The following is a 13,436-nucleotide window of genomic DNA, read 5'->3' as shown; positions in this document are numbered from 1 at the left end:
TTACCAAATATTAGTATAGTATAATAGTATAAACACCAGCCAGAGGGATTTTTCACAACCTGGCAATCCAATCCCATATTAATGACTTGTAACGGCTCTATAAAACATTGTAAATCATGTGTTAACCATTAATAAAGCCATTTGTGACAGCGTATTAACACTTTATGGGGGGGTTTCCAGGATAAGGCCCAGGCAATAGGTACATCCACAAACCACCACATAGAGCCACAGTAGATACTACCACAAACTACCACAATATGTTATGTTATAATATCGTAAGCATCTTATCTTAAGCAGCTTAAGCACAATTTTGAGGTACTTGTACTTTTCTTGAGTATTTCCATCTTATGCTACTGTACACTTCTACGTACAAACACATGCTCATTTTATAAAATAAAGCATCATTACAAACTACCCAACAGTATATAAAGTGGCTAAAATTAGACACAGCTCAACCAGTTGCTATATTGCAATGCTGCGAGTAGTTTTACTATTGATACTTAAAGTACATTTTGTTACTAATACTTATGTACTTTTACTTGAAATTCTTACATTCATAACCTTTACTTGTATGATTCTATCCATCATTCTTTGTATTAATTAGTAGTAGTAGTTTGTGGTACTTTGTAATATTTTATTATAGGCCTTTTTTGTGTTCTTTAGTAGTACTTTGTGGAAACTCTTGGTACTTTAGGCTAAGCTGATTGGTATACTCTGTGGTTCTACGTACTAATTTGGTATTTTGTGGTACTTTATGCTGTGTGGTTGTTTGTAGTAAATTCTAATGATGTACTGTGTGTTACTGGTTGGTAATCTGTGGTCATTTTTGTTTTATTTATAGTAGTTTTAGTTTCTGTTGTGGTATGATTTCTGGGTCATCATGATCATTTGTAGTAGTTTATGGTACTGTGGTAGTTTGTTAGCATGTTAAAGTGATACATTGTGGTGATTGTGCTAGTACTTTGTGGTACTTCTACTGTACTCACTGAGGCTCTGTGTGGTGCTTTAGTTTGTGGGGATTAGTATTGATACGTAGCATTGATGTACAACTGACACGATCAAAGGAAATGGGCTGAAGTTCGTTGAATTTGTCCTATTTGTACATTTACTGTCCATGTCTTGCTGTCAGAGTGAGGAGCACACATGGAGCTCAGTCTGCACAGAGACAAACACATCACGTTAAGGGAAATAGATGCACTGTATAGATACACTGAACTGATTTCCCTACTCAGTCGGCGGAGGTGGAGAAACTGTGGGCCACATACAGAGAGAAAGCACAAGAGAAGGAGAGACACTCAGGAAGTTAACAGGGGAAGTTTAGTGGTTTCTTGCGTCATCACTTTATGCTGCTACTTGTGTGCCGATGCAGAGTGAAGGTAAGAACACTCGTATTCGCCTTTTAACTTGTTTATTTCCTCACGTTTCTCTTTCCTAAAAAGTGGGCAGATAGGGAGAGATGGTGGAGACAAGGAGAGAGGTGGCAGGTGTCAGGAAGATGGAGGGGGTGGGGAGAGAGTTTGAATGTCTGTATGAGGCTATATGTACAGGCTTTAACTGTGCTCGACTTCCGCTGCAGTGAAAAAGGGGGCTGCAATGGCTATGACATGCGGGCAGGAAGGACAGACCGGGCCTGTAATGAACACGGTCCTCAGGCTGGAGCTGAGACTGGAGGTTTAAGTGGGTCCACCAGCCCAGAGCGATATTATGGTGTGATTGGAGTGAAACATTCAGAGGCTCACTTCACTAAATAGGAGAAGTACAGAGGCAAGGGTGTGGCCTTTCATTCGAAAATAAATTGAGTGCATCAGGGGGAAGTGGAGAGCCACATTTGCACGCTGAACATTCAGTGAAATTTGTTGTTTGATTTTGGGGGAGATTGTTGTCTGCAACGCGAAGCTGGAGTTTGCACAAAGGAACTTTTGTTATTTCTGTTTTTGCAGGGTGGAAGATAAACCAAAGTATGTCCTAACACTCCAGCTTTTACACACAAACTCCAAATGCAACGTAGCTTACAGAGGAAACAACCTGCACCCAACAACATGCACTGAAGCAAAGGAAACAGAAGCAGCACTGTCAAATCTGTGAAATGTGCAGCGCCTCTACAAAGCCAGTGTCACATTAACCGGGTTGGTCCACACATCCAGCAGCCACGCAGACAGACAGACAGACAGACAGACAGTCAGTCAGCCTGACGGTGACAAGCGGAGCAGCTCGGGCCGGTTCTGAATGTGAGGTGAAAACAGCAGAAAGGAAGAGATGCGGAGAGTTCGGAGAAGAGGAGGGAACAAAGAGAAGGTGTTTGGATGTGATCTGCTGGAGCACCTGACCGCCTCCACTCAAGAGAGTAAGTGAACAGACTTATTCCTGTAGCCATTTTCTTCATGACTGGCATTACAACACACACCAAACACACATGCTGTACAGATAAATAGCAATACATGTGCATGTAACCTCACCAGAAACAGCAGAGTTGTCTAACCATACAATATAATATAACAATGTGCGTATGGACAGATGTCCTCATTGATCTTGTAAAACAAAAATGTTACCCGACGTGTTTTTGTGAATATTACAAAACCACAAACGACGTCCTCTAACAGGTCACCCTGCAGCTGGTAAAAGAGTCATTCAACAGGGAAGATGGTTGACAACTTTTTGACAGCATCATCATTTTTGTGGTGATACTTTTCAGAAGGATGTGAAGTGAAGGAAAGACTTGCCTATGACCTTTTTTTATTATAAAGCATATGTTCAGTTATTTCTTTGCTGTGACTCAAACCACACAGCATTAACCACACCTGGTCTACTCAAATGCTCGAAAGAGTAACTCTTTATATACTGAGGCTTGTGAGTACATTCTACCAATTTATTTTATTCATTTCAGGAGTCCATGTTGTACTCAATAGTCCATCCTGCCATTTCAGATCCCTTGAGAGTGGAGTTTGTGAGTCTACAGCCATTTTAGCAGCTCTGTGAGGCTGTACCGAACACTGCTTTCAGATGAATGCTAATGTCAGCATGCTAACATGCTCTTTATGACAATACTAACACTTTGATGTTAACCATGTTCACAATCATAGTTTAGCATCTTAGCATGCTAACATTTTCTAATTAGCAATAAATGCAAAGTACAGCTGAGGCTGATGGGGACGTCATTACATTTTGGGTATTTGGTGATGTTGACCTGATGATGGCGCTAGATGAAACGTCAGAGGATGAATGTCTGTACCGATCCATCCAATAGCTGTTGAGATATTTCACTCATGACCACAAATAGGAACGTCATGGCAAGGATCACCAAAGTCTTTAGGATTCATCCTCTGTGGACCATGAATGTCTGTATTTTCACAGCAATCCATTAAATCAGTGGTTCCCAACCTGGGGGTCTCGATCCCTATCAGGGGTCGCCAAATCTCCATGGGGGGGTCGAAAAGCCCTCTTGATTTTAAGGGTGTAAGGATTTTTATATATATAAATATAATATACATGCATTGAATTAATTTCTGTGGAGAAGACAACTAAATTTAAGGGTTACTTTAGAAGTTTATGTCTTTATTTATTATAAAGCCAGGCTGCTTGGACTATTAAAACGTATGTATGAAGAAAATCATAATACGGACAAAGATTTGTCTGATAAATATCTATTCACAAATTGTTAGTTTTACACAAACTTCCTGCATGTATTACGTTTACTATCTAGTTTAATCATACAGTCGATTGTTCTGTGCTGTTGGTTTTATACAATGAAATATATATATATTTCATTATATAGCCTACTTGAAAGATATTTTAAGTAGGCTACCCCCCCCCTCCTTTTTGTAGTTGTATGTGGGTGGGGGGCATTAAATAATTGTTGAGATATTTCAGTTTGGGCCGATCTTTTGTACCTCCTCACAGCTATCTCACTAGACTAGTCTTCCTCAGGTGTCCATGTAGAATAAATAATATTATATTATTATAAATAATGTGTCCTAAACAAAACATATAAGGTCTACTTGACAAAATACATAAAACCTGAATGTGTATATTCATACATAATGTTAAGCACATTAATTATATGTTATCATTCGTTTCATTAATTTGAGTCGCTGTTTCCCACAGTTCCTCTGGTCTTGCGATGCTGCAGTGAGTTTGTTGAGAAACATGGAATCGTGGATGGTATCTACAGGCTGTCCGGAGTATCGTCCAACATACAGAAACTGAGGTAAGTTGTGTGTGTGTCTGTGTGTGTGTATACTCCACCAATCTGGTTTGTGTATTGTGTTGAAATACTCTAAAGTGAATCTATGTGTGCATACAACCAGGGGTGAGTTCGAGGGCGACGGGAGTCCAGATCTGAACAAGGATCTGTACCTGCAGGACATCCACTGTGTCAGCTCTTTGTGTAAAGCTTATTTCAGAGAGCTGCCCAACCCTCTGCTCACGTACCAGCTGTATGACAAGTTTGCTGTGAGTAGCTCAGACACACACACACACATACACACACATTTCACGCCATTTCCCCCCTCTTGCATTGTTATGTATTGGACTCATCACAGGGGTTAGGATATTGGTGTCTAGTGCGCATGCAGCCTGTTACAGTCACTCCTGTTTGTTTTCTTATTTTTTCTTACTTTTCTCCTTTATTCCTTTATCTAACTTAAGTTGCGCCCTCTCCAAACATGCTGGTGGAGTTTTGTATTTTGTACAGTTTCCCCCCCGGGGATCAATAAAGTATTTCTGATTCTGATAAAGTGCCTCACCTGCAAAGAAGGTCTTACCATATAAGGTGAACATAGAGAAGTATGGTCCTGGTGTTTACAACAGCTCTCTATGTGCAATGAAAGAATTATTTACTTTACCTTTAATTAATTGATTAATTAGTACAGCATTATATTATATATGCATGTTTCCTTTTATGTAAAAAAGTAACTAATAACTAACTATAAGTGTCAAATAAATGTAGTGGAGTAAAAAGTACAATATTTCCCTCTGAAACGTAATAACGAACATATTGATTCAAACACACATCTATGTTACAGGAGGCTGTGGCCATCCAGCTGGAGGAGGACCGGCTGGTAAAGATCAGAGATGTGCTGAAAGAACTACCAACACCACATTACAGGTACAAGAGTGCCTCTCTTTACCGATCTCATGCAGGTTTCCCAACTAAGCCTATATAATGTCTTTTCTGCCTTGAGGAAGCAGGGGACAGTCTGTTTTCTCTGTGGTTATATCATCCAGTGAGTACTCCTCCATCCAGTGTTACATTATGTTACTTCAGGGTTAGTTTTTTCAGTTCACACTATTGAGGAAAAATGAGGCATCTACATCCACATGTTTGTCAGCTTCCTGTATATATAGATTTTAGGGCTCTGCCACTTCAGGTAGCAGATTTTGTCCTGAGAAACCCTGCATGGTATAGTTTTGGTTGTTAAAGTATTTAGCATGGTCATTAACATAAAAATAAATAATTTCACACTTCTTTTACTTTGCTTTTCACTCACCGACTTGTGCTCCAGTTGAAATCTCTTTAACTCTTCACTTTCTGTCCATTAGGACTCTCGAGTTTCTGATGCGCCATCTTGTCAGAATGGCATCATATTCCTCAGAGACCAACATGCACTCCAGGAACTTGGCCATCGTCTGGGCCCCCAATCTGCTCAGGTTTGCTAAAAACAGTTACATACATCAATATGTGTTGTCCATCTCTGGTGAAGTGCCTTTGAGTGCCTTTCAATTTTGTTTGATGCTATTATAAATTATTAGATGTTTTCTTTCTTCATTTTCCCATTCCTTTCATTTTTTTCAACCCTTCCCTTCTTGTTTCACCCTCTTTAATTTTTTCCAGCATTCATTCATTCTTTCATTCATCTGTCCTTTTATTCACTTACTCGTGTTCATCCTTGCTTCTTTCCCTCCAACATAAATTAAATTTCTTCTATTCTTCCTCCTAACAATCAATCAATCACTCAATCAATCTGTATGTTAAGGTCGAAGGACATTGAGGCGTCTGGGTTTAACGGTACAGCAGCCTTCATGGAGGTCAGGGTTCAGTCCATCGTGGTGGAGTTCATCCTCACACACGTCCCTCAGCTGTTTCCTGAACAAGGTAACACACGAGCCCGATAATAAGACAGAACTGCCATTTTGTTTTACTTCATTTATTCTGTATGAAATGCTGAACAAATCAGAGAACCAGGCTACGAGCACACCAGACCCACATTGTATCACTGACTTACTTCTGCCGTATTCAGGTGTATCACACGAGAGAAGGAAGTCCCTCCCCTCCCCGACAGCAGCGTCCTGTCAGGAGGAAGGGCTCTTCAAATCCGCTCCCACTCAGCCTTTCCCCAACTTTGGTAATATCAGTCCAGGAGACGGTCCTCTAGCCATAAGGCCCTACCACGCTATCATCGAAGGCACTGACAAGTGAGTGGACCATTTATTTATCTGTCTGAATGGTCTGATCTGGCTGGTGGGGAAGTTTTTCATACGGAGGTCAAAGGTCAATAATTATCAGCGGGAACATCCTCTGTAAGTCTGAGTAAAAAACAGATTTATCAAAGTGTCACTCCACTACATGACACTATGTTTACCCATTTATCAAGCAGCCATTTAGAGGACTTTATCTCATGTTAGGCCTAATTTAAGTGTACTATATTTTTGTGGCGAAATAATGCTCACAGTGTTTGCTGCCATGATTTAATCTTAGAAAAGAGGTTCTTGAGTCTTCTTGGCTGAATTCGGTTGTTCTGTCTGTGTGTCTCGTTCAGGAGGAAAGGATCTCTCAAAGGCAGGAAGTGGATGTCCATCTTCAACATCGGAGGACGATTCCCCGACCCACGACGGAGGCACAAACACTCAGCCAAAGGTACGAAACCTCATGATGGTTATTAATCCTGGTAATTGCTCCTATCCCATAATTGATGATCATAACTGGCACTTTCTTACAGGAATATGGCCTCTGGTGATGTCGAAGTTAGGGTTAAGAATTGTTGATTCATAACCGGATGGTTTGGTGAAAATGATGACGACTTAAAACCAACCTGTGTACTTCGTTTCTTTATTTTCACAGCACAGCATGTATTATTATATATTTTGCCTTAAATAAATAGTTCTTTGTTTCAGAGAAAGACAGGCCTGCTTTGAGACCAGCGAGAAGCATGGATTCCCTCAGCACCCAGGCCTACCCAAATGAAGGTGCTGTTCTTGTCACACATTTCCCAACTGATTTTGTCAGAACGATAATTATAAATACCATAAATAATTTACAATAGAAGAAACTGATAAATATTTTTTGTGTGTACTGACCCTTTAAAACAAAATAGTTGTTTGCCTGAAGATGTCTGAAACAGTTTTTTGTGAAGAGATTCACAGTCATACTTATTAAACTGTTATAAAACCAGTTACACTTAGACCCTGGTCTTGCCTGTCTGTTTTTTCCAGGTTCCAGGCGTACTGCCCAGCACCCTCCTTCCACCAGCATCCCCACAACGTCTCCCCTCGTCATCCCCTCCCCCAAGTCTGGCTCGGAGGTCACGTCATCCACCGGTGGGATAGGTGGCAGTGAATATGCAGTGACCTACCGCAGGGGAACTGGGTTAGTAAGCGGGGGTGCAGGGACCCAGGGCACCTACACTGCCCTTGACCCTGAAGGCTCAGGAGTCACAGGCAATGAGACTATCCAGTCCAGATCCCCAGGACTCTCCACTAAAGTAGGCCGAAGGGCAGCCATGCACATCACGGGGCCCACCATGGTTACTGTGCCCCTGCATATAACCTCTAACCTGGCGTTAGGGGTGCTGCAAGGGGGCGGGGCCGACAGGGTCATCCATCGTGGCAGGGATAAGGATGGAGGCGATAGGGTGGAAGGTAAGGAGGGAGGAGAGAAGGTGGAGAGGAAGGAAAGCAGAGCAATGGAAAGGAAGGTGGAAGAAGGCAGAAAAGTTGAGGAAGAGGAGGAGAGTCACAGTGGGAAAGTGACGGAGAGGGAAGGAGTCATGGATGCCGAAGGGAATACAGGGGCAGGTGATGGTGGGGAGGAAGAAGGTGAAGGAAAGAAAGAGGAGGAGAAGGAGGAAGAAGTCGGAGAAGAACGTAAACGGATGCCAGAGGAGGTGATGGGAGGTCAAGGTGTGTCCAGAGAGCAACGAGCCAAAAGCCTGACCTCCAACACTGAGGAAGAAAATGATGAAGATGCTGTCGATGATGAATACATGGGTAATTTAACCTGTTTTATAACCATGATCTCCTTTATTGTAAATACTAGGGCTTTCATTTATGATTATTTTCATTATAATCATTTATTCTAGTGATTCTCATCCTTGGGGTCGGGGGTAAATCTGATACAATCATGTTTGATACACAAATTTATGACTAAATACTGGACACATTCACCGCTTCAGGGCTGTTAAAAAAAATCCAAATGCAACTATTTGAGAGGAAAATACTGTTAAACTGCTCATGGCTCTCAACAAGGACATAACCTGCCATGAGGGGCCACATGTAGACATTGCTTCACGTTCAATTTTCTCCATGAAATGTCCCAAAAATAGTAAAAGATGTCCATCACATGTCCCAAGACGACATCTTTAAATTGCTTGTTTTGATCAACCAGTAGACTCACTTTATAACCGAGGCTTTGATTGGTTATAAAGTCTAACAAGAAAAGAGGCTGTGACTTAACACCAAGCCTGTTTCACCTCTGACTATACCCAACATCACTGATGGGTGTGTGATTCGTTGCACCTGTAACCACACCCAACAGTGATGTCACAGGGTCCTGGAGTACACCTGTACATCACTGCAGCAAGCAGTCTTGAAATTTGAGCTCATCCTGTTGCATTTATTGTACACCACATGGATGTAAATAATGTAAGACCACCTCTAATCTTAGCCCGTGCTTCATTTACAGACATGAAAGGGGTGAAGCAAGCTGATTTCCAGCCAGAGGCGACTCAGCGGGTTGACGTCTCTGTGTTTGATGCGTCTGACATCCTCAACTCAACTGAGGTGGAGGAGGACGACCACGGGCTGTCTGGCTACGTTCAAGATAACTTTGATTTCCTGGACCAAATGGACTGCAGCGTCCTGGACCATATGGACTGCAGCGTCCCCTACCAGGTGTGTGTTGTGTTGTTTATCTGTGCAGATGATTTTTGAACAGTATCTGAAGGTGGGAAATATTTCTCAACACGTTTTCTTTGGAGTAAAAGAATGCAGAGGAGAAAAATAGAAACATCTGTCCCTTGCACTCCTTTTTCACTTCCTGTTTCTCTTTACTTGTTAGGTGAACGAGTTCTCCGTTGAACCTCCTGGTCACTCGGACGATGAGTATGAAGTTATGGAGCAAGCTCAGCCTCCCCACCATCCAGCGGAGCTACAGACACAACCAGACCCTGAAACACACACCCAGAGTCAGACAGAGTTGAATCCACATAGACCGCTCAGCCTCGACATACACAGCCGACACACTAAATCCCTCAGCTTGCCTTACATGACCTCACCTGTCCACGGACCAGAGGAGTCCTGCTCTGAAGAAGACGTTGCAGAGGACGACAGTGATTATAATGATTACAGCAGTGAGGACGATAACTCCATGTTTGTTAAAAGCCTTCCATCTGATTTCTTTTTAAACAATTTGACCCGGTTGGAACTAGACGCTGATACACAAGACAGTTGCACTCTGGATGGAGTTCCTTCACATCAATTACAGAGCTGTGAGGAAAGAGAAGGCCAGCTGCTGAACCTCGACTTTTCTGCATGTAAAGAATCAACAGCTGGAGATCAGGAGCAGGTAGAAGCGAAAGATGTAGAAGATAAAAATGGACTGGAAGAAAAGGAGGAAGAGGAAGAAGAAGAAGTTCACCAGGGAAGAGACCAACTGGAAAACAAAAGGCAAAGGTGAAACCCATTCAGATTATTTGACATTTGAATACATAACACAATATGTCTAACAAACCTGTTCTCAACAAGTATTTATCACAGAATGCACCTTTAAAGCTGCTTTTTTCAGCTGGATGTGTAAATAGGCAACTGTTTGCTAAGTTTGCCATAACAACTTTATGTCAGGTTGTGTTTACAGCTTGTTGTGCTGCACCCAAGTGACTATTGAAAGCTTTTTAAGGCTTTTTAAAACTTTTTAAAGATAAAAAACACATTCTTTACACTTTCTCCTTCCAAGTTAAATTCATAATCCACTGGTAGTATCAGAAAGTGCATGCCACTATCCCCTTTATACAATGAAGAAATTGAGCCATTAACAAAATTTGAAAGATCATATAATTATGCAACAATTCAACAAATAGTGGCATAAATAAAGTCAAGCCAGTAAAGAATATTATGCAAAAAGATCAAAATTCTTTTTCCAAAATCACATAAATGAAACAAACAGCATACATTATTATATAATCAAAACTGCACCGACACTTAATCTTGTAACTTGTCTGAAGTCTTATAAGTCGTATAAACGTCTTAAATGTTTCTATCATCCATCTGCAGCAAAACGACAGACAAAGATCGCAGTGTCACGGAAGATACTCAAAGTGACAAAGAACAACCTCTCGCTTCGGAGGCATCGACGCTCTCCTGCGCTGAGTTTCCACCGCCAAGCGATGATGAATCAAGCACAATGGCTGACTTGACTGTCGAGGAGGAGAAGGAAGTGGCTGATAATCCTCACAGTGATTATCCACCTTGTCATGCGGCTTCTTGGGCCACGCAGAGAGAAACTGCTGTCGTTCCACCGGAGGAGTCCAGAGACCTTTCTGTAATGGCAACAGAACAACCCAGAACCTGTGTTAGAGGGGATTCAACAGAGAGAGACAGTGATGAGGGAGAGGACGGGAAGGAATACAAAGAGATAGAGGACATATATGAAGAAATGATTCTGGAAATAAAAGAAAGTGATGAGAACATGTGGGAAGCAACCACTGAGGAAGGCAATGAAGTGATAGCTGACGAAGAGCACAAAGGAAAGATGCAGGGGGGTGGCAAAGAGCAGGATGGTGCAATTTTTAGGACAAGCAGTGAAATGTGGGATGAACTTGAGGACGTCATATGTGAAGTGATAGAGGATGAGGAAAGTAAGCTGACTGAGAAGAGGGGCGCAAGAGAGAGTGTTGCTGGGGAGGGAGATACGATCGAAGATGTCAAAGTTGAAGAGGAGGAAGAGCAAATAGCAACGGTTTCAGGAGAGAAAATGGTGGAAGTTGACGAAGGAGGGACAAACGAGACAGAAATTAGAATAGAGGTAGTGGAGGAATCAATGGAGACAAGTGAAGAAAAGCTCACAGGCCCGGAGATGCAGCAAGAGTTTGAAGAAAAAGAGACAAACTTACCAAATACAAGTGAAGTAGATGAAGCAATTCAAGGGAAGCACGCCATCAGTGACGAAGCACAGCATCATGACAGAGAAGAAGCGGTTTCCAAAGAAAAAGAGAACAATGACAAAGAGAGATCTGATGAGCAACGTAGAACACCACCAAGTGTAGATAAGCAACTAAAAGACGTCAGGTCTGATGTGAAGGAACTGACAGAGGGCAGAAAGTGTGAGGAAAGCGACAGCAGCCAAGGAGGAGTGGGAAGGAAGCTGGTCGTCTCCAAACATCCGAAAGTTTACCAAGTAAAAGCGGTGCCGGTCGTGCCTCCGAAGCCGCAGCACTGCAAAATCACCGCCCTGACCCTCCGACAGCAGCAGCAGCAAAGAGAGAGGAGAGACGCCGACAGAGGGAAGGTCCAGACAGAGCAGGACAAAGTTGGTGCAGGAGAACAGGGGGAGAAAGACGGGGACGGCGAGGACGAGGGCAGGGGGAAGAAGGACAAGCCAACGCTCAGGGGAGGGGAGAAAGAGAGGGAAAGGAGGAGGGATGGCGATGAGAGTGCCACAAACAGAAACAGTCCCCTCAGCATGTGTTTTGATGAGGCTGTTGCCATAGCAACCATGAGGCGAGAAAAAGAGAAGGGGTGCGAGAAGGAGAAGGAGAGGCAGAGGGATTGGGGAAGTGAAGTACAGTGAAGGGTTTCTTTTTTGTCTGTATATTGATTTAAACTGATTTCACTGTACAAACTATTTTTCTACATGTAGCACGGAGGGCTGTATTATGTTTAGGAGGTTTTTCTGTCATGCGCAAACTTGATGTGCAGCCAGGAAACTAAACTACCAGTGGTTTTTGAAGGAGGATTGTTCCTCTTTATTAGACAGAGAACCGTAGAGAGCTGACAGGAAATGAGATGGGGGACGATATGCCACAAAGGTCCCCGATCGAACTCCAACCACGGACGATGCAGTTACACGGTCAGCATCTCAAACCCCTAGATCACCAGGACACCACATCAGGTTGATAATAAACTAATACTGCAAAACCTGCTATTAATTTAAATAAACCTGAAACTGAAAGCAAATACACAGGTGGAATTAAAGGTGAAGTGCTGCTGAAACATGTTGAGAATTAAATATTTGACACTCCATCTGAATAAACGGATGTCTATTCAACCCAGAACTCTCATAGCTTCTATACTCTGTAAAACAAATTATCCAGCTAGTTTAAAACTTTTTTATCAAAAGTTAAAAGGTTAGGTTTAAATCCAGCTCACTCCCACCATAGTCTAATGATACAATACTTTGTAGTTATATAAAGTATATGTATGTATGCAGTATATGTATAAATAAATGGTTGGCAAGTATATAGTTAAATGGTAGATTTGAAAGAGCAAGGATGATGAATGGAATGTATCATTTATGATAAATATATATGTCTGCAAAATTTTATTTTTTGTTTATGTGAATAAAAGGATGTTTCCAATATGATGTCTCATTATGTTTTATATTGTTATTATTATTATTATTATTATTATTATTATATTGTCAACTCAACTTTGTTGTTCATGTTTATCTATTTAAACTTTATTGGAACAAGTATCACATACAGAACAAGAGTGACAGAGTTAAGACACGAAGACACATTGCATTATTATATTAACAAATTACTGACATTAAATGCAAATATATACTAATTTACACTTTGAATACACTGGCGTTTGGTTTTTGGTTTGAGAATTTGCTCGTATGAATTAGAGCAGGTTAATGGCAAGTTGACCATTTTTTAAGGTTTTTTCCTTTCCATGCGAAACACCACTAATTTATCTTGAAAATAGACTTTTATTCTTTTCTGCTTTGAAGTAGGTGCAGTGGGTACAAAAATGTATATATATATAAAATTGTATTTGTTTTTTAGAAAAAGCACATTAAGTATAGTCCAGGTCCAGTTTACACCAATACAAAAGATAGATATTTTCTTGCTAACAACTAAATGGGAGAGAGAAAGTTGAGATTCACGTTTATTAGGACAGTTATTACAGTTGCCGTCTACGTCACATCCGCCCTCTAATTTTTCCGGAAGTAAACCAAAATAAAACAGCTGGAAAGATGCGTCGTTCACTGCAGAAGCCCCAGC

At 41.5% G+C, this 13,436-nt stretch overlaps 1 protein-coding gene across 1 annotated transcript; it reads left to right on the top strand.

The window, feature by feature from the left end:
* Positions 1-2,256: 2,256 nt before the first annotated feature.
* Positions 2,257-12,787, top strand: arhgap30 (Rho GTPase activating protein 30). The gene is given in 15 exon segments (XM_070918724.1): positions 2,257-2,344; positions 4,102-4,204; positions 4,305-4,449; positions 5,022-5,104; positions 5,539-5,646; positions 5,973-6,091; positions 6,237-6,411; positions 6,756-6,853; positions 7,111-7,182; positions 7,429-8,202; positions 8,897-9,105; positions 9,272-9,885; positions 10,483-11,716; positions 11,762-11,947; positions 11,950-12,787. Coding segments are annotated over 15 exon segments (4,047 nt in total). The 3' UTR covers positions 11,989-12,787.
* The last annotated feature ends 649 nt before the right edge of the window (positions 12,788-13,436 follow it).

The sequence above is a fragment of the Enoplosus armatus genome, chromosome 14 (genome assembly GCF_043641665.1).
Source record: "Enoplosus armatus isolate fEnoArm2 chromosome 14, fEnoArm2.hap1, whole genome shotgun sequence".
Lineage (NCBI taxonomy): Eukaryota > Metazoa > Chordata > Actinopteri > Centrarchiformes > Enoplosidae > Enoplosus > Enoplosus armatus.
Note: the sequence above shows the minus strand (reverse complement) of the source record. Positions and strands in the feature narration are given on the sequence as shown.